The sequence below is a fragment of the Schistocerca americana genome, chromosome 1 (assembly GCF_021461395.2).
Source record: "Schistocerca americana isolate TAMUIC-IGC-003095 chromosome 1, iqSchAmer2.1, whole genome shotgun sequence".
In the NCBI taxonomy this organism is placed as follows: domain Eukaryota; kingdom Metazoa; phylum Arthropoda; class Insecta; order Orthoptera; family Acrididae; genus Schistocerca; species Schistocerca americana.
The window spans coordinates 385,071,594-385,098,666 of record NC_060119.1 but is presented as its reverse complement, the minus strand read 5'-3'; the positions used below and the strand labels follow the sequence as shown (position 1 = coordinate 385,098,666).

The following is a 27,073-nucleotide window of genomic DNA, read 5'->3' as shown; positions in this document are numbered from 1 at the left end:
ACTGTACAACACAGACATATTTTAGAGTACAAACACAACAGTACACTTTCGTATAAGATTTTTTAGTGTATCGATGTTTTCTTTTCATTTTGTTTCTGCTTCAGCATGGAACAATATTTCAGACAGTATTTCCAGTTGAAAATTAGTACAGTTTCACTGTACTGTATTGTGATGTTACGAGTCAATAAAAGTGTTCCTCTTATAATCCAATGTTTTTTGCGTTCCGACCATGCTCTCAGTTCCAGCTCTTAAAATTAAATTCAGACATGGCAGTTGATCTAGTGTACAAAAATTTTGAAGGAATTTAGAGGATCTAGTGAACAAAAATTTTGAAGGAATTCTGAGAGACTCCAAGGAGAGTTGAATTGTAACGTAAATAAACATTCTGAGTAATTTTGTTACGAAGTGCTCTGAGATTATGATTTGGAAACAGTCATTTGTAGAGTAATACATCACCCTTAAATTTCACTGTATATCAACACAAATAAACATGCATTTTTGAGAATTTTTGGAAGCTACCATTATTCTTTGCATGATCTACAAGTAATCTGTAGAAAACAGGAGTTTGTGATTTAATTACTGTATCAAATATTAAAACATATTGTGTTACAGATAGTTTCTCCTTAGAGAGGAGTAGCCCTATTTATTATTGGCATTTATTGTGAATTAACTTCGTTTTCAAATTTGCTACCAACTACAATCAACCTCAAAATCTTTTAGGAAACTAGTAATTTATGTCACAGGTTTTTGTATTGCCTCAATAGAAATCTTGTTTTGTGTATTTACTTCAATTTGTATAAGGAATTAGCAGCTTCCAAGCTCAAGAGATTAAAAGGTAATAAGCAGGCTTAATTTAAAGTTACTTGTTCACTGCCGTGTAATACATTGCACCAGCCAAACTGCAGTCCCAGAGTGAACACTGTTCTCGAACAAGTTCATTGGAAATTGCCATGACTACTGTCAAATGATGGGCAGCTTCTGTGAATTGGTGTCTTGGAAGAGCTCTCGAAAGCTGTGTACCTTTGATACTGGTACCAAATTTACCTCAAGTACTATCCTCTCCTGTGAATCCTGTCTCCTTAGTTGAAGCTACACAATCTTTCATTATTCGTCCACTTGACTGCGAGAAGCGTATCGATAGTAGATCTGTGTGTCCTATACAGGTTGAATGGGGACCATGTAAGACTCAGGGTGTTGTAGCAATCCTCCTAACCAACAAGTTGCACTGAAACTGAAATCAAACCAATGGGACTTACTTCTCCTGTTTTGGGGGAACTTGTTTTGTCTGGTGTGAAGAGGGAGCAAACACACAAGGGTAGGGTCATTAATCATTCGCAGTTCAAATATACGGCGAATGATCACACTCTGTAAGGAGATGGCAGCAAGTGACAGGAAGGGACACCAGGTGCATTCAGTGTGTATGCCTGGAGGTCTCATTCAACATGTTGAAGAGGCTGTTCCAGCAGCCATTGAGGGAACAGGGTGCAAGCAACTGCAGATTGTGGTGCACTTTGGAACAAATGATGTTTGTCGTCTTGGCTCCAAGGTATTTTTTGGGTCATTCCAGCAACTGGCAGAGAATGTTTAGAACCAGCATTGCACACAGAGTTTCAACAAAGCTCACAATTCGCAGAATTGTCCCCAGAACTGATTGTGGCCCTTTGGTTCTGAGTCAAGTGGAAAGACTGAACCAGAGACTTCAAAGATTCTGTGACAAGCTAGGTGCACTACATATCAGAGGCTGCTAATCAGGTAGCTGACTGTGTGTGGGGTGCACACAGGGGTCTTTTAAATTAGGTGACTCTCCATCCAGTTCAGGTAATGATAGCTGTAGGACACCTAGAAGTATCAGTATAAGATCCGAAGACATGCCTCCACAGATGAGAGTATTAAAATCCTAATTGTTACCTGCCGAAGCATTTGCAACCAAGTGCCAGAGTTTGAAGTGCTCCTGAAAAGCTGTGAAGCTCACATAATAATAGGTACAGAAATCTGGTTGAAACCTCCAGCCCTTTCCCTGTTCCCATTCCAGCACTACACAGCCCTCATGCCCTCATTCCACCATTGCATCCAGTCTTTTTATTTCTCTCCTTGTCCACTCCCCCCCACCCCCCCCCCCCCACCCCCACCTCTCCCCTGCCCTCCGTCTAACCTCCCACTGCACATAACTGCCCTATCCTCTCTCCATCTCGTCCCTGCATGCTTCCCAGCAGCACTGCACTGTCTACCACCCCTACCTTACTATCATTCCACCTCCCTGTCCCAGCCTCCTCCTTACTCCCACCCAGTCACCACTCCCATCATGCACTGGTGGTGCTGCTGGTGCTTATAGTTACCTGAGATTGCAGTAGTGTGTGTGTATTGTCTACTTTTGACGAAGGCCTTACTGGCCGAAAGCCCTTATTTGTGACAGTCTTTTTGTTGTTCTTATCTGTGACTCACCATCACCGCTATATGGTGAGTGCAACTTCCTATTCATAATATTGTTACATTTATAGCAGAGAGATTTTAGGGAAATTTTAAGTGTATATTGAGAGGATAGGCAAATGGGAAATGGAGGTAGAGTATTTGTCACAGTAGATAAGAAACTCATATCCATCAAGATGGAAATTGAAACCGCATGTGAGATTGTTTGGGCAAGACTCAGTATCAGGGCTGGGCATAAAATGATAAATGGGTCCTTCTATTGCATCTCCGATGCAAACAAAAACTTTATAGAAAACATAAGTTCACTTGTATGTAAGTTCCCCAATCATACTATAATCGTCAATGGAGACTTTAGTCACTACAATTAACTGGGTGTGAGAAGACATCCTGTGAACCTCTACTAAATGCCTTCTATGAAAACTATCTAGAGCAGATAGTTAGGAACCCCACTCATAATGGAAACATAATAGCAATAAATATGCCTGATCTCTTTGAGGATATACACATCGAAACTGGTACTAGTGACCATGATTTCCGAAAAGCATTTGACTCATTACCACACATAAGCTTATTGTAAAAAGAATGATCATATGGGGTATCAAGTGAAATTTGTGATTGGATTGAGGACTTCTTGATAGGGAGGGTGATATATTTTGGATGTAGAAGTAACTTCTGATGTAACCCAGGTAAGTGTATTGGGACCCTTACTGTTTATGTTGTATATTAATGACCTGGCAGACAATATTAATAGTAACCTTAGGCTTTTTACAGATGATGCAGTTATCAGTAATGATACTGCATAAATATTCAGTCAGATTTTGATAAGATGTCAAAGTGGTGCAACAATTGGCAGCTTGCTTTAAATGTTTGGAAATTTAAAATTGTGCACTTCACAAAACGAAAAACTGAGTATCCTATCTCTATAATATCGGTGAGTTACTGTTGGAATTGGTTAGCATATACAAATACCTGGGTGTCACACTTTGTAGGGATATGAAGCGGAATGTTCACACATAGGCTCAGTTGTAGATAAGGCTGGTGGTAGACTTTAGTTTATTGCTAAAATACTGGGGAAGTGCAATCAGTCTATAAAGAAGATTGATTCTAGAATATTTCTAAAGTGTGTGGGATATGTACCAAGTAGGACTAACAGGAAATATTGTACATGTATAGAGAAGAGCAGTGTGAATGGTCACAGGTTTGTTTGATCCATGGGAGAGTGTGACAGAGATACTGAATGGACAGAACTGGAAGACTCTTGAAGATAGACATAAACTGTCCTGAGAAAGTCTATTAATGAAGTACCAAGAGCCAGCTTTAAATTATGACTCTAGGAATATACTACAACCCCCTACATATCACTCACATAGGGATCATGAGGATAATATTCAAATAGTCACTTCATATGTGAATGGAATGGGAATAAACCCTAATAACTGATAGAACAGGACATACATCTGCCATGCACTTCACAGTAGTTTGCAGAGTTTAGATGTAGATGAAGAGCTATGAAACATTGTGCACTATTTCTATAATGGCTGTCGATATTACATTCCAGAAGTAACAGCTGTGGTGTGTTACTCATGCGGTTGAGATCATTGCGCAGTGACTTGGAATGGTGATGAACGCAAGTGATAAAGAAATTTGAAGGGACACCAAGATCTTATAATTTACAGAGTTGTCAATGAAACTAAGTCTTAGACAAAAAAAAAAAAGTAGTACCATTTGAGGCAGTGAAAACTAGTAAAGTTGCTTTCATATACAGCAAAAATTGTTGTAGGTTGATTCGGAATTTAGAATTTGAAAAACCTGGAAATTTCAGGCAAATCTTCAGTGGAGCAAAGTCACCATCCTGGTGTTACATAGTAATTTCTACAGAATTCAAGTAAATACTGCACTGTTCCAGAATGAGATTTTCACTCTGCAGCGGAGTGTGCGCTGATATGAAACTTCCTGGCAGATTAAAACTGTGTGCCCGACCGAGACTCGAACTCGGGACCTTTGCCTTTCGCGGGCAAGTGCTCTACCAACTGAGCTACCGAAGCACGACTCACGACCGGTACTCACAGCTTTACTTCTGCCAGTACCTCGTCTTCTACCTTCCAAACTTTACAGAAGCTCTCCTGCGAACCTTGCAGAACTAGCACTCCTGAAAGAAAGGATATTGCGGAGACATGGCTTAGCCACAGCCTGGGGGATGTTTCCAGAATGAGATTTTCACTCTGCAGCGGAGTGTGCGCTGATATGAAACTTCCTGGCAGATTAAAACTGTGTGCCCGACCGAGACTCGAACTCGGGACCTTTGCCTTTCGCGGGCAAGTGCTCTACCAACTGAGCTACCGAAGCACGACTCACGACCGGTACTCACAGCTTTACTTCTGCCAGTACCTCGTCTCCTACCTTCCAAACTTTACAGAAGCTCTCCTGCGAACCTTGCAGAACTAGCACTCCTGAAAGAAAGGATACACTGTGTGTGCACCATTGATATTGCCTTTGGTATACATGAGGAATCCTGTTTTCTTATGCATATGATGTAAATATGCTTGACACGAGGATACTCTCCTCTTAACAGTTGGAGTATGGTATGCATTGGTGTCCTTGTTGATGAGCTGTTATTTGAAAATGGCACAACAGCCAAAAATAAGATCATAAATAAATAAATTTAATAATACCCCATTTGGCACATGTCTTACTTAAATACAGTACTGGAGGATTGTGGATGCAAGGAAACGGAACATAATTAAATTACAAAATTTTTTATAAAATAAGCAGATACTTCAGAATAACATGGAAATAGAACTCAGATTACACTAAATCTTTAACCAAGTGTCCTTTTATTACAAGACTTCCTGAATGCTTGTGGAAATTTTAGACCTGTGTATGTTTTGACAACTAATGAAATTCAAGGTTTCCTACTAATCTTGTATCACTCAGTCTGCCGTGTTGAGTCTCTTCTGGCTTTTCAGGTAATTCAGATAGTAAGCATTGTAACCAAATTAATTACTTGTGTCCTTCACAAGTTGAAATTATTACTACATCAGTCGAGGTGGCTACCACCACCTGCAACTGATTTATATTGCCACATCAAAATACTTTGACACAATGGTGGTTGTCAGTGGCAAAATGAGCATCACTGAAAATTCACAAATATTTCAGGTACTAGAATATGCATTTCTCTGGATTCAAATAACCAGTAGTTCATTTTTCCACAGCTCAAGCAGATTTATTCACAATGGAAGATACATAAGACATCCAGTTGCCTTACTTTAGTGGACAGAAGGTGAAACTGTTTTCTTTTTGATCGTTCTTTTGATGCTCAATGATAGTTGAGGTCATACAGGATTTATCTATAAGAAATCACTCCAATATTTCTTTCGTGTCTCAACTTATCATAACAATTCCATCTTCATAACGCTTTATTATCTATTGTTATTGTCAAACTCGTGTTGTAAAGTACTCTGATAAAGAGTAGTTTCATCCTTGTCACTTCCAACAGTCAAATATGGCTATATCAAGTATATTTTAATTGTGTTTAGATCTGGAACACTGTTTTGCACAGTTGCCTTATTTATGACTTAATTAGAACATTTGTTCCAACAGTGCAGTACTTCCTTGAGCCCACAAAGACTCAATTTTAAGAGACACAGTCAATCTGTATTGTCTGCAGAACATCCTGGTTGTTCCAGATGTACTCTTGCGTCACATATTCGATTCAAGAAAGCTGTCTTCACATAAAATTATTTTGCCAACATCTTATGGTAAGCAGTTGCAGTTAATAAAGACTGGATGTTACCACAACTTGCAGCAGGACTACATGTTATTTATAATCAATTCTTGCTTCTAAAATATGACCTTTTGCAACCAACCATGTTTTAAAACAAGAGTTTTGATCAACTGCTTATGTGTTTATGCAGTACTTTAGCATTCATGGAACACTCATCGGATATGCACGTATCCTCTTTAGCAATTGAGTTAACTTCACCAATAGCAGGCATCCATTTTCCTTTTCAGTGACTCCAATACTTAAGAAACAATTTGGCCCTTTTTGTATTGCTCTTGGGTGTTCACCTCCGAGCAGCCATTGACGAAAATAAGAGCCATTCAACCTTAGGCAAACAGCAGAAAGAGCTGCCATTTGGGAAGAACAGAACAATCCTGAAATAGTCATTTTGCCTGTGTAAAACTGGAATTGTACTGTGCTATTTCCACCGTCGGAGTAAAATTGAAAAATATAGATCTTACTCAGTGATACAGAGTACAGGAAAATAAAAGAAATGACCAACAGGGTAAAAAGGAAGACCATTGACTTTTTGTGCCAGCTCTTGCTGAAGGAAACCAAGGCTCTATTGCCTACCTAAAGTATATAAAGAAAATATTCCTTGATGGCCTATTGTAAGCAACATAGGCACACCTGCATACCAGCTGGCCAAATACCTCATGGCAGTATGAAGTCCCTTCATTGGTAAATGTCAGTGCTTCATCAGAAACTCACTACATTTCATTCAAAGACTGCATCCTTTCTATTCAATGGCAATTATTATTAACAAACATACGGCATCGCCAAAGGGTACCCTCTCTCACCCATACTGATTAACTTATTTATAGAGGACTTCGATGAGAAAGATATGGAAAAAGCTTCGTTGAAGACCACATGCTTCTTCAGATATATTGATGACATATTTCTTGTGGGGCCACATGGGCATGAGAGGCTTTAGTAGCTCCTCCAATACATGAACTCTGCACTCCACCAATAATTAACCAAGATCCCCTTTCTGAATATCCTGGTTGAGCACAAAGTAGACAGCATTGTGGTATGTACAGGAAAGCCACCCATGCTGATTTTTATCTGCATGCTTTCAGCTGCTATCATCCCTCACACTATGAGGGCAATGGACTCAAGGCCCCTGCAATATCTGACAGAAAAAGCCAACCAGTGGATCTCAACAACAAAACAGATAAACAGATACAGTGAGAGACGAATACAACTTATTCATGCAGGTATTAACAGGCTCAGCAAACAGAATACAATGGTGGCAGACCAGCAGTGTAAGTTGAATCTTTGACAGTGCCAGTGACTTGTGCTGGCAAAATGGCAGAAAAATTAGCAAACAAGTGTCAACCAAAGACCCTGAGATGACAACCTTTTTGTTCAGGGGTATAGGATGGAGGAATTAGTAAGTCTGTTGCATTACCTATGAGCAATTAATAGACTATCTAGTATTAAAATTCTATGCCTCTGGTTGGTTAATGACATTGTTTTGAGTTTCAATTAAATTTTATTTAATGCATCACATACGTCAAATTTAATAAGAAAATTCTATGAAATTTTCAGAAACCATCTTGAAAAGATACATACCTTCTTGCATCTCCAGACTACTCCCTCCAAACTACTCTGTGCTCACTGGTCCATTGATATCTGCATTGATTGATCTGTAGAGTGGTTTACTCATTATCTGAATGACATTATAAGTGTTTTTCCCATAACACAGCTGTCACAAAATTAAACCTTGCAACACTCTTTATTGATGGCAAGTATTGTTGATTTGGAATGGAATACTTTGTAACACTGGTGTGTCAGTAACATTTATTTGTGTCAGTGTGATTTCTAGTAATCCCATCCTTGATTATATAAGAAATTAATACAGTGTTTGAGCCCACACTTTTTCGCTATAAATTAATATACTCTACTGCCCAGTAACCTACTTATTTGGATTTATTATAAGGAAAGTTTTTCTTTTTACATTCATTTGAGATCTGTAATTGACTTTCCCTATTATATGTGTCAGATGTTACAAATGTTTTTTCCCTTGTTTTCCACACATTGCAATAGTACAGTGTTTTACAGTAAGTAAATTCAAACTCTAACAATGTAAACTCCACGTTGGTATATCAACAATATTAGGCAAAGGACAGAGTGCTACTCGCCGTAAAGATTACTCATTGCATTGCAGACAGGCATAATGAAGAGGCTGTTACAAATTATAGCTTTCAGCCAAAGCCTTTTTCCCCAAAGAAAACACACCTCGTGCACACATGACTGCTACCATGGGCAGCTCCGTCTACAACTCAAAGGGTAATCTTTTCAGTGAGGAGCACTCTTATCATTTTCCCAGTATTGTTAAATTCAAACTCTGATTTTCTCATGGTATTTGTTCCAACAATCTTCAAAATTATCACATCTTTCTGATCATGGACAAAATTTGACCAATTCCTGTTTTTTTTCAGAGAACTTTTTCTCTTTAGTTTCACTAAATCCTCATTTAGGTTTACAAATAATTTCTGCAACCTAGCCACATGTGTGCTAATGTCTTTTTGTCATACCACTGAGCCGTGATATTACCGCACTTTGACCTCCCATGGCTGTGATTGGAAACAAGTGCATTGGTGACTAAGGAAAGCATGTCACACAGTGAATGATTTCAAGATAGTTGTTCATATACTAACAATTGGTTCCACATGTTCTTGTGAAATATGACGATAAAAATTCACAATAAGCCAACCAAAGTGCCCTCACTCTAAGGTATAATAATATTGAGGTTGACTGATACTTGACTTGAAAAAGTTTTCAGTTACCATGTTTCAAAATTATATGTTGTTGTGTTCAGATCAGTCACATAATTTTACCCATATTTCTTCAACATTATTGAATGTCAAAAAGATAAATCAGTTGGTTTATTTGGCGCACTTGCTGTTTTCACATCATCGTTTTGCTATTGAGCATGCCTTGTTGTTTGTTCATTGTTTGGTTCTTGTGGCAACACATTCTAAATGTTCATACATACTCTAAAAATCACTGTGAAGTGCATGGCAGATAGTACTATCCTCTGTACCAGTTGCTAGGACTACTTCCTGTTCAATTCACGTAGGCAGTGCTGCAAGAATGATTCCTCAAAGGCCTGTGTGCACATTATAGTTACTCTAATTTTGTCTTGACTAGTCCTGCAGGAGTGATTTGTTTGTTGTTGTAGTGTATTACTAGATTTCTCATTTAAAGCTGGAAGTCTACCACCTGCTGTGTGTATGAATGAGACTATCTGATCATTCCATTTCATATCCCTACCAATTTTTGGGCCCTGGTATTTATGAGCTGACTGCTTCCAGTTAGGACTCATAAATTTTGTAGTCATAGGACACTGTGTTTGTTCGGTTTTCGAAGTATAGAATTTTTCATTTTTGAATATTTAAAGAAAACTGCAAAATCTCTCACTGTCTACTGAAAGTCTGAGGTTAGTACTAATACTGTGTGCCAAGTTATTAATATACTATGTGGACAGGAAAAGTCTGAAAACACTTTCCTGGAGAAGCCTGAAGTTGCTTCCCCATCTATAAATGAATCTAAATCAAAGATAACATCCACCCTACCAAGAAACTAGTCCGGTCACAAATTTCATTTGATACCCTATGTTTCTTTAATAAGTGTTGTTGTGATTTTTAGTCAAATGCTTTTTGGAAGTCAAGAAATACTACATCTAGCTAGACTACCTTGATCCATGACTTTCATGATGTCAAGTGAGAAAAGTGTGAGTTGGCGTTCACATTACCAGTGTTTCTGGAATCTATGTTGATTGCAACAGGGGAGATCATTCTGTTCGAGATATCTCATTATATTTGAGTTCAAAGTATGCTCTCAGATTCCACGAAAAGTTGATGTGTAAGATACTGAATCGTAGTTTCGCGGATCACTTCAGCTATTCTGTGTGCAAATAGACGTGTACTGTGCTTTCTTCCAACTAATGGGCACAGTTTTTTGTTTGAGGGATCTACAGTATAGTTAAATGAAGATCTAACTCAAGTGCAAATCCTGTATAGACTCTAATATGTATTCCAATAAGTCCTGGAGCTTTATTAAATTTTAATGGTGTCAGCTGTCTCTTAACGACACTAATATCCATGTAACTCATTGTTATGGTGGCATAACAATTAAACTTGCACAGAACTCCTGGATTTTCTTTTGTAACGGAATTCAGTGTTTGTGCATTTGCACTGCTCCCCTCAGTTTCAGTTCCTATGTCATCCATGAGTGAGTGTCTGGACATGCAGATTCTCAGAAGTGAACATCCAGAAGATCAAGAACTTTGGAGTGAGTGGGCATCAGCAAGACACAAGGACACATACTGGTTCTTGCAGGGGAAAGGAAGCGGTGGGGGTGCCTAATGCTATCTTGGAAAATGGATGATTAGAGTAATACACCAACACTTAAAAGAAATTAACATTCATAAGAGATAAATAGTATTTTAAGAGTGAGGCAAAACTGTTGTTGTTGTTGTTGCTGTGGTCTTCAGTCCTGAGACTGGTTTGATGCAGCTCTCCATGCTACCCTATCCTGTGCAAGCTTCTTCATCTCCCAGTACTTACTGCAACCTACATCCTTCTGAATCTGTTTAGTGTATTCATCTCTTGGTCTCCCTCTACGATTTTTACCCTCCACACTGCCCTCCAATGCTAAATTGGTGATCCCTTGATGCCTCAGAACATGTCCTACCAGCCGGTCCCTTCTTCTTGTCAAGTTGTGCCACAAACACCTCCCAATTCTATTCGATATCTCCTCATTAGTTATGTGATCTACCCATCTAATCTTCAGCATTCTTCTGTAGCACCACATTTCGAAAGATTCTTTTCTCTTCTTGTCCAAACTATTTATCGTCCATGTTTCACTTCCATACGTGGCTACAGTCCATACAAATACTTTCAGAAACGATTTCCTGACACCTAAATCTATACTCGATGTTAACAAATTTCTCTACTTCAGAAACACTTTCCTTGCCATTGCCAATCTACATTTTATATCTTCTCTACAAGAAAACAAAAACTGTAAAACAGCCAGTAGTGAACAGTAATATCAAAAGTAGGCAGTGTACGGCGATGGCAATCCTGTGATTGGTGTGCACTTCTTAAAAACTGCTTACCTAGCAGAATGTGCCACCTACCCATGATTTTCTTACTTTCCAATACAGACATAAAGCTCACTTCCCAGAAGATATGATGAAGTTCATGTGTGGCAGAGACTTGGTAGTATTTCTTTCTCATTGAGTGATATTTTGAGACTAACAAGAGTTTCAAAAGGGACAATAATTTCAAAGGATAATGTATTGAAGTTAATGATTCTGGGTTTTATAATGTCAGTGATAATGGTTTCCATGGACACAGTAATTATAGAACATATCAACTTAAAACAACTGCTGATTGCAACGTGCTTGAACATATAACTGTGTCAGACATGTGTTTGGTACTTTGCACATACCTGTGTGAATAATGAACTTGAGAAACAGTTCATAACAGAAAGATCTATGGTAAGTCTTTTTCTACAATGCAAAAACAATCTAGTCTACTAGCTGGTCTATCAGTTGGTCCCACATTGCACATTCATGCCCGCAGAAGACAGTTACATGGATCAGTTCAAAGACAAGTGCAGGGGCTTAAATATGCCGCCACTGCCTGCTGACTGTCTTCATGAGCAATGCCGGCTGCCTACTTTAGTGTACCGTAATACTTATGACTGATTTCAGGAAAGAATCGACAGTCTCAGTTGCAAAATGGTTTTTTATTTATTTAATTTGTGACACTGAGAGTCCCACAAGTACCAACAATGGAACATCATGCAATAAAATTAGTTCTTTTTGATGATTTTGTGTGCTGTCCTACATGTATATGTTTAGCATATCTGTACCCATTGTTGAGGTGGCGCAGTGTGTTAGCACACTGGACTCACATTCGGGAGGACGACGGTTCAATCCTGCGTCCGACCATCCTGATTTAGGTTTTCCGTGATTTCCCTAAATCGCTCCAGGCACCTGTGTGTAAATGGATGAGGAAGGGAGAAAATCACTTGGAGAACATTTTATTACAGTCGAACTTAACTGGTAAACTATTCATAATATAGTACTCAGATTCAATTTACAATATTATGAGAAGGAAAGTTGCCACTCACCATATAGTGGAGGTGCTGAGTTGGAGATAGGCACAACAAAAGATTTCCACACTTAAAACTTTTGGCCGATGGCCTTTGTCAACAATAGACACACATACACGCGCGCGCGCGCGTGCGCGCACAGCCACCCACACACACACACACACACACACACACACACACACACACACACACACACAAATGCAACTCACACACACTGTATGGTGAGTATCAACTTTCCTTCTCATAATATTGTTACATTCCATCCTGATTTTCCATTGTCAGATCCAGTTAAGATTGTTTTGCATGTGGATATCGTCTTTGACTAGTTACGATGTTAATTCATAATTGCAAAAATGAAAAGTACGATGAACTTCAAACTTGGGACATGTCACATGAGCCAGGATAAATTATTTTATATTTGTTGGTATTTTTAATATAATTATGTGTATATCAGTCTCAGGTCACACGAGTGGTCTCATTACCAGTGTAACTTATTACCAAAATAATTATGAGTGCCTCTCCAAGCCCGTTCAGTTGATGAGTTACTATGTAATGTATTCCCATTGTCTGATGATGACTTGATAAGTTGAAACTGGTAATGATAGCAGATGTGTGACCTTAGGCTGAAATGTATAATTAAAAAAATGACGATATGGTTGCTGTTTTTTCTGAAGAAAGTATGAGTAATCAAATAAATTATTTTAGCTGATCAGTAATTTTCTGCTCAAGAACCCATCATTTCTGCAACAATGTCTCTTGGTGACATTTTTTGATAAATTTGCAAATTACTTCATAGTACTGTTATATTATAATTTTTTTAGGCACTGGAAATGTTGCATATCAAAGTATATTATATTTGCTGTTGTCTTTTTTCAGGTCAACTTGTCTCACCAAACCCAGTGAAAAATCGCATGAGTGTTTTTGGTACAGAGTTGCTACGAGCAAAATTGTGAGTATCTCACATTTGTTGTTACTTTTCTTCTGCCTGAAGAAATCACAAGGGGAAATTAGTAGATTTTTACAAATTACCTTTGCAACTGCACCTCATAGAATACACATACATACCAGTGGAAATGCATATGATTTCAAAAGTGTATTGTGTTTGTAAAGAAAAAGGGTTTCATAGGCTTATGGTACTCACTTTTGAAAACACAGCTAAATCTTGCCTCTTCTCCCTCAGACTTGAACTAATTCAAGAACAACAATGTTGCATGTACAGACAGGACAGGACAACAAAAGCTTGCAAAACAAAAAGGTAATGCAACAAACCTGTTAATATGCAGTGTTGTAAACATCAATACAGAATTCTCTCTTTAAAGAAGTTATTGGTTGGTTGATTTGGGGGGAGGGGACCAAACAGTGAGGTCATCAGTCCCATTGTGTTAGGGAAGGATGGGGAAGGAAGTCGGCCATGTCCTTGCAAAGGAACCAATCTGGCATTTGCCTGAAGCGATTTCCTTAAATCGCGGAAAACCTAAATCAGGATGGCCGGACGCTGGTTTGAACCTTCATCCTCCCAAATGTGAGTCCAAAGAAGTTGTTCCGGTTCCATTATTAATAAATATTTCAGTTTGTATTTTAGGCAATTTCTTATTGAGATATGGCTAAATCAGTTCTAACTCATTTGAATTTAATTTTATTCTTGTGGCATGAGTGTGGGTTTCAGTTTTCAGTTATAGAGATAAGAGTCAACACATGTGAGATGCTACCATTATAATAAACATTTTAGTTTCCCAAGTAGCATTTTAAGATGTACTCAATTGAAACTCTTGTCAAGTTCACAAAATGCCAGTAGAATAAGACTTGACTTCATTCCTTTTCTGCTGAGTGGCCTGAACAGAATGTAAAGAGGAGACCATTAATAAAATACAGATTTAAAAGTATATCTGTGTTTCACCAAAAGCTACTTTAACAGCTATCATGGGAGGAAGGGAGATGGTCTTCAGCATTGGTCATGAAATTCAACCATTACGGTCATTTTGGAAAGGAAATAAGATGTATTTATGATAGATATCCATTAATATGGAACTAAATCAAAACTTTTGATATGTGGCATAATATTGAGAAACATAAACATAAAAAAGTAAACCCTCACAGAAATGCTCTATGTAGCTCCAATGTGAATTTCCTGACAACAGAATGCAATGAAAAATTCACCAAAGTTTACTTGGTGGCATTTATCATAGATAATGAGACCATAGTTGCTTAATACTGGAGGTCGTTTGTTCTGCCAAGTGGATCCATGTAAGACTCGGACTCCTCCAGTAGTGTCTATGAGAGATGGGCCCACTAGTTAGAATCATTTCTAGTGTTGCCAAAATTCTGTGAAATGGGAATAATTGTCAATGAAAATTATTTGGTTTGACTTTTGTCTGCTGCACGAGGGGTTATTTGTTTAAGAAGCCGGTCATGAAGCTGAGGAGGTAGAGAGACAATGGAATAACAAATCAGTATGTGTATAGTGAAAGATGTATATGACCAGCCTCATAAGGTTTAATCCCTCACAGTAATGAACTATCAGTTTATTGAAAAGAATATATAGAAGATGTAACAGATGTAGCACAGGATGGCCATGGACCACCATTACTTGCAGGCCTGGATCTATGGGGGGGGGGGGGGGGGGGGCAACAAACTGGGGATATATGACCCGGGCAGCAATTTCATCAATTTCATGGGGCACCAGATTCATGTTCTTGAAGGAGAAAACCTTGTTTCACAAAGTGCCTAGCATCTAGCGCACATTGGTCTAATGATTATTCATATGATTTTGAAATGCATCCCTGTTGATTTTTGAACACATTCTAAGTTGATTTCTGAATGAATCATAAGTTGATTTTTGAATGTGTACATGATGTCTCTGCCGGGGGAATCCCCATTGCATCTAGAAATACAAAAATTTTCTGCAGACGAAAGGGGATGGAGCTACACAAGCTGGGCAAAATAAACCTAAGGGCCAGTTGTACAGTCCCCAGTTAGCAGCTGCTTAAGTTCTATTCTTGGAACAGCATGGAAAACGCATTGTACAAACACTTAATAGTGCCTAACTGGAGAATAAACATGGGATAACTAAACTAAACTGGTGATTGTGGCAGGGTTAGTGAAGTAATAAGTTTCTACTATTTCCTAACAAAAATGTTTTTCTTGTTGTAGGCCTAATAAGCATTTCATATTAGTACTTGATGAATTATATTCTCTCATTTTACTTATGTAAATGAGGTAGGTAAAAATAACCATTTGTGACAAAACAGTCTTGCTTACTTGGCGAATGTTACAATTGCTGCAATATCAGAAAGGCCTATTTTGTTTTATCTAGCAGACAGTGATGAAATAGACATAATCAAATCGAGAAACCACACCAGTCTTGGATACTACACGTTAACAGGATTTTCAGTATTAGACAACGACATTTTGATTTTACATGTAGCAAAACGTTTGACGAGGTAATAGATTCTTTCACAGAAAGGAAAGCACGCTATATAAAGCTGTAGCAAGATTAGAGAAAAAAGAAATGCTGGAACCTAAGGATTGAAAAAATGTGTACTGTCTTGCTTCTCTCTTGTCTTTACGGGTTTTATGTTTCCTACTTTTAATTTTATGTCACACAAAAGAGAAAGTTATTAGTTAAGAGGCAATAAAGAGTGCAAATTTTCTGAAGAGTTCTTATCCTCTCAGTTACAGATGCAGCATTAATTGTGGGTTTATTTTAAGGGGGGAGGGGGGGTAGGATGTTGAACCTATTGACTGGGAGCAAGAGAGGCATCACAGGACATTTTAATTTCCACTGTCCTGGATATAGGTTTGATTGCTTCCATTACAAAATACACATTTGAATTCTACAGAGCAAAGTACAGTGATGTGTGATAGAAGAATGCTGCGGGAAGAGGCTTGGCATTGCACTTTGGCACACTTAAGACCAAATAACATGTCTTACAGTTCCTCAAACATGTTTTACATGTCAAACTCTTAAGAAAGACATGCAGTATAAAATAAACATATTTTTGAAAAATTGATTTTTAAATTTTTTTTAGGTCCTATCTCAAATGCTTGTGGGGGGGGGGGGGGGGGGGCACTATGAAGTTTTTGCCCCAATTACGAAATATCATAGATCCAGGGCTGATTACTTGGAGAGGAGTTTGATAAAGCGGTTAAATAACGATTACTTTAAACAGCCTCTTGGGCACGATGAAATAACTGGAGAAATGTTCAAAGCATTAGATGATAAAACAATAGTATTTACGTGTGATATCAAAACAATAATGAAGGAAGTTAAGACAAATTTGAATTTTGTGCCATTTTGTCATGTGACCGTTTGCAGCCGTGGTTTTTTCATGTTTGTTATCTGTGATCCTTCCCATTAGTAGCTGATAGCTTTAGTGTGGTAAGCATTGTTGTTTGATGTTTATTTTCATCATGGAGCAGATGGAAACTTAGCAGTATATCCAAGTTAAAAAGGTTATTAAAAGCAATGAGAGACCCATGGCAACCATTTGTGAATTGTGTGTGACACTCGGAGGTAATGCTGCTACAACCAAATCATCAGTTCAGAAGTTGATTCAAAAGTTTGAGACCACGGGTTCTGTTTCAAATGTTAAGAAAACAGTATGACCTCTTTCTACTTGAACACAAGAAAGCATTGCTGTTGTGCATGACAATGTGACTGTAAGCCCCAGAAAATCGGTTCTCTGATAAGCTCAACAATTGAATTTATCACCTAGTTCACTTCATGACATCCTTTCAAAAGATCTGAAAATGCATGCGCATGATTCAACTTACATAAGAGGCGAAGGTTGCAGATCTTGGAAAGAGACATCGATTTGCTCAATGGGTCTTGGATTGACAAGCAAAGAATGAGAACTTCACAAAAAGAATAATTTTCTCAGATGAGGTGTTCCACCTCAGTGGGAATGTCAATAAACAGAACAGCAGAATTTGGGATAGCAAAAATCTGCCAAGTGAGTGTGGAAGATGAGATGCATTCACAGTGCATGACAGTGTGGTATGTGTTTTGGTCAGGAGTAGTGATCGGCCCATACCTTTTTGAAAATGATGAGGGAGCTGCTGTTACTGAGAACAGCAACCATTACTGAAATATGCTTTCTGATTAGTTTTTCCCTCTTATGGATGAAAATTATGATTTTTTGCTTCAACAAGATGGTGCAGCATGTCACACATCCCGTGAAAGAATTGCCTCAAAAACTTCTCTCTTTACGTGGTAACCAGGAACGGTGTGCCAGATCATGCAATCTTATGCCTAGACTTTTTTTGGGGATTTGTGAAATCAAAAGTGTATGTGAACAAACCACAAATAATACATTAATTAAAGGATGAAATTAAGAGGGGTTATTCACGGCAACCCACCAGATATTTGTGCGTGCGACATCGAGAACGTCAATGAACGCATTGTTAGTTCCCGCGTGGCCGTGGGTGGTCATATGGAGGATATAATTTTTCATACATAAAAGCTACTTAATGTGTTTGTAAAAAAAAAAATACATTTTCAATAAATTTTGTACGTTCTATAGCATTTTAATATTCATCCCTATTTCCCAAGCACCCTCTATTTATCTATGATATCATCAGTGACGTGTATGAAAAAGGAGAAATCTCCAACATTTTCCAAAAGAATAACCCTCATACCAACATCTAGACTCTAGAGAGATCACAGTAGACAAATGGGAAGACTATTGTACACTAACTGTTTACTGACCATTGCCTCCAAGATTCTGAGAAAAGTCATAAGCAACAGAATCCACCAAAATTAATCAAAACCTCATGGAAGAGCAATTTGGAATTAGGAAGGATAGAAAAACTAGTGAAACACTAAGTAGTGTAATGATACTATGTAAAAAATGCTCAGAATTAATAGAAAATATATTAGGTAAAGGCTTTTTACATTGTAGACTGACCCTAAATGGTAGAAATTCTTGGGTACATTAAGTTAGATCAGCAAGACAGGATAACTGTTCACGAACTTTACAGGGAGCAGATAGCAGTTGCCAAAAACAGCATTGAAGGAAAACTTACAAGAGTGAATAAAAATATTCAGCAAGAGAGCAGCCCTTTTTCCTTACTGTTCAATATTTGCATTGAAGATGCAATAAACAATAGTAAAGATACATATATTGAGGGAATATTTATACAAAGGAAAGAAAATAAAAAACAATGCTTTAGATTTACAAATGATCCACCAGTTCAGCTGAACCTGAACACACCCTTCAAAAGGCTACAGAAATAAACTACAAACTCTTTCAGAAACATGTAATTTGGGAGTAAATAAGCAATAGGGAAGTGCAAATAATAATCTTAATTTAAATCTGATGAAAAGGATAGTTGCCACTCATTATATAGCAGAGATGCTGAGTCGCAGATAGGCACAATAAAAAGAATGTCAGAAAGTGAGCTTTCAGCCGAAAAGGCCTTCATCGGAAATAGACAACACACACACACACACACACACACACACACACACACACACACACACAACAGTCTCTGGCTTCTGAGGCCAGACTGCAAGCAGCAGCACATTATGGGAGAAGCAGCCAGGTGGACATGGTAAGGAGGAGGCTGGGAAGGGGCTAGATGAGTAAGGACAATGACTAACAGAGGTTGAAGCCAGGAGGGTTATGGGAATGTAGCATATATTTCAGAGAGAGTTCCCACCTGCACAATTCAGAAAAGCTGCCGATGGTGAGAAAGATTCAGATGGCACAGGCTCTGAAGCAGTCATTGAAATGGGGAACGTTGTTTTGGGCAGCGTGCTTAACAGTGGGGTGGTCCAGCTGTTTCTTGGCCACAAATTGTCGGTGTCCATGCATGTGCACAGACACCTTGTTGGTTGTCATGCCCACGTAGAATGCAGCACAATGGTTGCAGCTTAGCTTGTAGATCAGATGACTGGTTTCATAGGTAGCCTTGCCTTTGGTGGGTAGGTGGTGCTTGTGATCGGGCTGGATTAGGTGGTGTTGGGAGGATGTATTGGACAGGTCTTGCATCTAGGTATATTACAGGGATGTGAACCACAAGGCAACGGGTTGGGAGAAGGGTTGTGTAGGGATGGATGAGGATTTGTGTGGGTTCAGTGGGTGGTGGAATACCACTGTGGGAGAGGTAGGAAGGATAGTGTGTAGGACATTCCTCATTTCAGGGCATGGCAAGAGGTAGTTGAAACCCTGGCGGAGAATGTGATTCAGTTGCTCCAGTCCCGTGTGGTACTCAGTCATGAGGGAAATGCTCCTCTGTGGCTAGACAGAGGGACACCAGTCACCCACCACCTCCCAAAGTCCCAGCATCCGGCCACAGAGGATCATGTCCCTCGCGACTCAGTATCACACAGGACTGGGGCAATTAAATCAAATTCACCACTCTCTGCCTCTTGTTGTGCCCTAAAGTACGGGATGTCCTACCCACTGTCCTTCCCAACCTTCCCACAGTGGTAGTCCGCTGCCCACTGAACCTATACGATATCCTTGTCCATCCCTACAAAACTGCTGCTCCCAACCCCGTGGCTTATATCCCTCTAATAGACTTAGATGCAAGACCTGTCCTATATCATCCTCCCACCACCATCTAATCAGTCTGATCACGAGCTTCATCTATCCCATCCAAGGCAGGGCTACCTGTGAAACCAGTCATGTGATCTACAAGCTATGCTGCAACCACTGTGCTGCATTCTACATGGGCATAACGATCAACTAGGTGTCTGGCCGCATGAATAAGCACCGACAAACTGTGGCCAAGAAACAGCTGGACCACCCCATTGCTGAGCACGCCACCCTACAGGACATTCTTCATTTAAATGAATGCTTCACAGCCTATGCCACCTGGCTCCTTCCCACCAGCGCCAGCTTTTCAAAATTGCACAGGTGGGAACTCTCCCTGCAATGTGTCCTACATTCCCATAACCCTCCTGGCCTCAACCTGCATTAGTCATTTTCCTTACCCATCTAGCTCCTTCCCCGTCGCCATTCCAGCACTACACAGCCCTCTGTACCGCCAAGACACTCAGTCTTTTTATTTCTCTCCTTTTCTGCTATTCCCCTGCTCCCTGTCTAACCTCCTGAAAGCAGCTAGCTGCCTTATCCTCTCCGCACGTCATCCCTGTATGCTCCCACAAGCAGCTCTTTATTGTCCCTCTCACCTACTTTATCTCTCCCTCTCCTTGCCCCAGCCTCCTCCTTAGCTGCACCACCCGGCTGCTTCCTCCATCAAGCACTGCTGTTCACAGTGTCGCCTCAGCAGCCAGAAACTCGTCATCTGTGTGTGTGTGTGTTTTTTTTTTTTTTACAGTCTTCCTGTTGTGATTACCTGTGACTCAGCATCGCTGCTGTTCGGTGAGTAGCAACTATCCTTTTCAACATATTGTTACATTCCATCTTGGATTTTCCATTGTTCATTTTTAAATCTTGATGGAGAGAATCTGAAAGAGGCCACAAGCTTTAAGTAACTTGGTAGCAGAATAGTCAGTGATGGTTGAACAAGCTGAAACACCATGCTACAAAAAGGAGTTGCTACAAACATTGGAGTATGTTGGTTTGAACACAAAGAAAATATTTAGTTTGGAATGTTACCCTCTGTGGTTCAGACATGGATTGCAGAGAATCAAGAACAAAAAAGGATATAGACTTTGAGGCACGTTGTTGGAGAAGAATTCTCGTGATATCTTGGTAACATAAAATAAGCAATGTAGTACTCTTCCAAATGATGGAGAGTTTTTGCTCTTCAGTAATGGAGGAGAGAAAAAGTCATTGTGGAAGGACAGTTTTGTTTGTTTATTCATTCATTCCTTCCTTCATTCTTCACAAAAACAGCATGGTCTCTGAACAATTAAAGTGGGCCAGACAACTCTCTTTTTTTTTTTGTAATAATTATTCCTACCAGTTTCTTACAAATACTAAAAAAAGAGAAAAAAATAATACTACCTGCTCAAAAGAGACTAATACTGCAAAAAAGGAAAAACAGAAAAATTACTTTATACTGGTACAAAACTACTATTAACCCCTTAACCAGTTACCCAACTATTAATACTACTTTTGGTGCTGCTGATTATATGTATAAAATTGGTACAGTTATCTTTTTTTTGTTCATTCTTCAGGGTACACCCAAACACTAGAAGATTGTCTCCTCTGCTGCATCCACCCTCACACTACCCTGGTCAGCAGCTGTTATTTACTGGATTTCTTGGGCATGGGGCAGCACATCAGCAGTGTTCCCTCTGTGACAGTTAATTCCATGATTCACTCTAACATCTTAGAATCCACTTGTTGGTTATCATTTGCACCAAAGCGATACACTTCCCTTCTTAGCCTTCCTGGATATGGCAGCTGCAGTATTGGCCAAGATGCGCCAGGTTGATTTGTTCCTCAGTGTTGCCTTGGTATCTTGTGTCCTTAATGCCTGACCACTATTACCTGTCACATTTTGTAATGTGCATAGTTCTACTGAAGTGCTGAAAGACTCCAGTTATGTGTTGTAACTGAATCAAATACTTCACTAATGATATGTCTCCTTGATTGTTGTTCATGAGCTTTTACCATGACTATTTTCTTATGGTCGCCTTCTCATAGTTTCTTGATGCTGCGGACCTGCTCTGCAGTGCTACCAACTCTTGCTGTGTGACTTTGTTTCCATTTGCAGAGGGCTGAGGGCTGTAAGGAAGCTCTGTAATCTTCAAGCTATAAAAAATTGTAGCTGTCTTTTAAAGAACTCTTCCACATTTTGTTGCACTTGTGTAACATTCATATAAATTCGATGAACAGATATCATTAACTAGAACATTTTCAAAGTGAATATTGTAACATCACAGAAGAGACATTTCTCTTCAGCTTCATTCATCTGTTTCTGGATGTTGACACTGTAGGCACACCACTTTCTCTCTGCCTTCCAAAACGCCACCAAGCCACAATGTCAAAGCATAAGTGACCCCCTCGTAGCAGATGGGGATGCTAGATCACTGTCACTCTTTGCCGATGTCCTGTGCCTATGCTTCCTTTATCATCTGTGCACATACGTCAATGCAGAGTGTGCACATTGGAGATTCTCTAGATGCTAACTACCTAAACAATGTTTTACAAGAACATCTTTCATCTGACTGTGAGGAAAAGGTGGAACAACTAGTTATTCCAGACCACAGTAGAGTTGTAGAGTGCGTACACTGTTGAGACTCAACTATTTTTCATCTGTCTTTTGACTTTGTGCAGTTATTTTGCATACTGGCCATGACCTGTCAGGTAATGTATCACTCCACTTGACAGGTGAGGAAATATCATTTTTAGTCTCTTCCTCTTGGCCTCAGTTCTAAGTATTCCTTGCACTTCCAGTGGGGATATTTCTAGAATTGGCAACAATGCATCATTTGGAATTCTACAATAGGTGCCTGTTAGTCTCAGTAGCATGCCTTGTTTCACTTTTATGACTAAGGAAACTGGCTTGACATGCTGTAATCTATGAGCCCAACACCTGCACTACATCCTGTAACTGGCACTAATGAAGATTAGTGGTATGCCCTAATTTTTTTCAAGAATTTTAAATTACTTATTTGTGATGGTTGTAATTTGTGCTTCACATTTGAGCCTTTTCTGCCTGCCTCCTCTAAGTAATGTTTGAAATATTGACATTCATCCAGAAATACTCCCTAGACATCTCGTTACCACACTTCATCTAATTGTTACATCATGTACTGTTATTTTAGGGTTCTCACTAAGTTCCCTTTCAGGAGGAGGTGTGTGGTTTTGTGAGGTGCTAGTGATAATTTGATGCTTTGGCACCATCCTTCAAGTTCATACAGCCCAGCATTTCATTTGTCTGATGTAATTCTTCTCGAGTCACCACTTATAGTGAACAAGAAGTCGCCTGCAAATGCTACCAGTCTGCTTATTTTACTGCTCTCAAGTTACTGCTGTAATATGGGATCCAACACTACATCCTAAAACTAGGGACCACACACTGATCTCTGGGGACAGCCTTTCATTAGGGTGTTTGTTATTACCTTTCCTAGGCATATTGAAGATAGGTATCTCCTGTGGTAAAAGTCTCTCAGTTAGATGTATGGTGACTCTGAACACTTTGACTCCTAAGATGTCCAAAGAGAGATGGCCGCCATAGGTTACCGAAAGTGCCAGTAATATCGATTGTAATTGGTAGAGCATACATAGAATGAATGTCTGCCAACACCTTATTTATAGCTCCTTCAGTTGATGTGTCTCCTCTAAATCCATACTGGTGAAAATTAAGCCCATGTAGCAGTCTATGATAAAATTAATAAAATGCTGAGCATCAAAGAGAAATGCTGAAAAAAATGTTGCTGCTACGAGCCACGTTGTGTGTGAATATGACGACTGTCAATAATTTGTTGGGTGAAAACACCATAGAGAGTGAATGTTACAGTTGCAAGTAACATCAGACAAAATCAGACCCAATAAACAAAGCCAGAATTGTTTTGAAGACCATGTGATCAGTAGAGCTCAAAATCAAAGTCGAGATGCAGTAACTTGAGGAGGTAACAATTGTATTCGTGAGTTAGCATAATATGAAGTCTTCAGTGACAGGATACAAATTGCCAGTTCACCCTTTGGGCCCAGTATTTATTTCCTGTTGTAGGCCAGTGACCTTCACCATATGACGTGTTTGCCACAACCTCTGGTCATAGCCACTGAAGTGAAGCTATCTGCATCACAAATAATATCACCACCACTCTCTGAGTTTGTCTCCATATTACTTAAAGAGAGAAGATGTTAAATCTCTTCCCCCTATTAACTGGATTATGGGGTTGGTATTGGCTTTGGTGGATAGTTTGTGATAGTTTTGTTCCTAGAAAACCAGACTTTCCAGTTTAAACTGTTCTCTGTTGCTTGACTGAGGTTTTGTTTATCAGATACTCAAAAACACTTGTAGATCTTGTCAGCTGGATTTTAATTGAAGTTCAAGAAACTCTATTAGTCCTGGGTACAGCAAAGCAGGCAGTGTGTCACAAAACTTGCTAGTTAAATGTGCCAAAAAGGCACTCGGCAGCACTACACAGACTGTCATGGGTAAAATATTTTGATTATGCCATTTGCCAAATGCCTTTGGAGATTATCCTCAAAATTAAATGAATTAGTGCTGGATATTTAACACCCATATTTAATAATGCTTCTCACTGTGTAATGCATGCCATTAATTTTGTTTCAGGTAACATGTATACAGCATATCGAACACAAAATGGAAACTGTGGCATATTAAGGTTCAGAATGTAGAAGGCTTTCTGGGTCTACTGAATTGAAACATTATTGTTGCAATAGGAACTGAAGGTTGAATATTTTTCTTGCCTTGAAATATAGTCCTGAGAATTTTAAAGAAGGGAGTAAGGATATTGTACTCAGATAATAATCAACAGAGTGTTAGTCCTCCATTTTTTGTTCTTTACCTAATGTGAAGACTTAGGTAATACATTTGCTTTACAAAATGTGTGCTTGATTTTTAGAACATTATTTCTTTGTGATATTTAGTATATATTGAATGTATTGGATTGAATGTATTGGAATAGCCGCCTTGTGATACATGAAAAAGAAACTTGTTTTGATGTAGGGAACAAGTTTTTTGCTGATTCATCTTAATATTGTCTGAATAATTTGAGGATGCAAAACGTAGTTACCTGAGTGTCATTGTATAATTCATAACATTATGTTTCCTTGTATATAATTTGTCAATAGTGTAAAAGACATTTTGTAGCATAATTTTTGTGAATACAGCATTATGAGACTAGCTTTAATTCATTTGTATACCTAGTGTGTTTGAATAGTTCATTTAATTAACTAATGTGTGCCTGTACATGAGTGTAACTTTAGGTTAATAGAATTACTGTTCAATTTCTTTTGAATGTGTTACAGCTTGGGTTGTTTAAACATTACAAAATTCATAAAAGTGTTTTGACAGTATTTATTAGTTGTAAAATTGTGTCTATAAACCGTATTCTGTAACGAGTTACTTTCGTATATGTGTAATGGTTGTGTTTACAACCTCCAGTGTGCTGCTTTCAACTTAAGTCAACAGCTGAATGTGCTATAATATATCAAGCTATTGTTTATTTAAATAATGAGAAAAAAAGCTTCTGGATTTAAATTCAGTATGTTCATTGATTAATTTGCTGTTTCCTTTATCTTACATTTGAGTCTCTCTCATTCCACGAACATGTCCAATTACATTCCCCTAGGTCCAACGTGCAGAATATTAATAGTGTTTTTGATGCTACCAACTGTCTGTTCTGTACTTTGTATATGTTGACCAGATGCCACTATACCATTGTGCTTGATATGTTCTTTATATTACAATCTCTTTTGACCAGCACAAAAATGATTGCATTATCCACACTGGAGTCTGTATGCACTAGTTGCCTCATATTTTAAGTTTTTTTTCAATGCTTTACAATTTTGTGTCCAAGCTTAAATCTTGATTGCCATGCTGTCAGAAATATTAGAACAAGTCGTTTTTTAGATGTGTCCAAAATACTTCATTGTAATGAATTTCTCATTGTTGTGGGGGCTGTGTGTGACGGGAATGCAACTACGACATAAAGGAAAAAAACAATGAATTCAATACTAGTTTATCCTTTCACTAATGTCACATTGGAATTCCATGAATATTATTTTAACTTTGTTGTAACTGAAACTACACTAGGCTGTGTTGTGAAATAATAAATTACAAAAGGTTGTAGGCACAGTCCAGTCTGTGATCAGAGTCTAAACACTGCGTGATGCCATGGGACTGTTGTAGCTGGAAACTAGCTGAAAAGATTTCTTATCCTTCCATGGCTGTACACAAGATAGAAATCGATTATCTGCTCAAAGAAATCGATTATCTGCTCAAGAAACAGTAGCACATGGGTTTGTAATCAGTGATGAAAAGTATCAAGCAACCACTTAACAAAGTGTGCTCTGGAAACAAGTCTCTTGACATGGTGGTAGAAAAGGGGAAAATAATACATAATTCTTACTTTATTTACACACTCACAAATTATATTAAAGTGTAAAGAAAGAACTTTACAAATATACAAGAAAAAGAAACGATATCTAAGGAATTGCATGCTAGTCATGTGTTGAAATGGCAAGTGAAAATCTGTACCAAGGCCAGGAATCGAATCTGGCTCTCCTGCTTACTGAGCAGGGGCTTTAGCCTCTAAGCCACTTGGGCACAGCGGTTCACACAACTGCACGGAGTACCCTGGCATGCCTCCCTCCTCAGTTCTGACTGGCACCCCAGTGTGTATTAGGTTCCCCCTTACTCACAAAAGAATTGCCGAGGCTCTCCATGTTCTGGAGTAGCACCTCAGCATTAAACGTAAGTGGGGGATCTAGCCTGAAACCCAGGTGGAGGTACTTATACAAATGAAATGACACAGTTTCAGAGACTTCACTAGTCTCATACAGATACGATTTTGTGTGTGTTTTGGTACAGATTTTCACTCACTGCTTCAGTCTATATATAAAATCATATCTGTATGTAACAAGTCTCTGAAATTGTGCCATTTCAGTCCTGTATTAGCTACAAATCTTGGTAGTTGTATGATTCTTAATTTCAATAAACCATCATGTTGCATTTCATAGAAAAACTGGAAACAGCCAAGCAGTATTCACTCTCGAAGATCTGTAATATTATATTAATTTTGATAAGAATGTGCATCGAGTAGGAATAGCTAAGATGAGCTCATTGAGGGCAAGTAGAAAAAAAACTGTAGCTGGCTTATTAATGACTGCTACATGTTAT

General features: G+C 38.7%; 1 protein-coding gene across 3 annotated transcripts in view; it reads left to right on the top strand.

Annotated features, from left to right (window-relative positions):
* LOC124601276 (dihydroxyacetone phosphate acyltransferase) overlaps positions 1–25,906 on the top strand; it is a 125,860-nt gene extending 99,954 nt beyond the window's left edge. For all 3 annotated transcript variants that reach the window (XM_047136232.1, XM_047136233.1, XM_047136231.1), the window contains exons 14-15: positions 13,214–13,286; positions 24,503–25,906. In XM_047136232.1, coding sequence (XP_046992188.1) covers positions 13,214–13,286; positions 24,503–24,506 — 77 coding nt within the window. In that variant the 3' untranslated portion in view covers positions 24,507–25,906. The remainder of the gene's footprint in view (positions 1–13,213; positions 13,287–24,502) is intronic.
* The last annotated feature ends 1,167 nt before the right edge of the window (positions 25,907–27,073 follow it).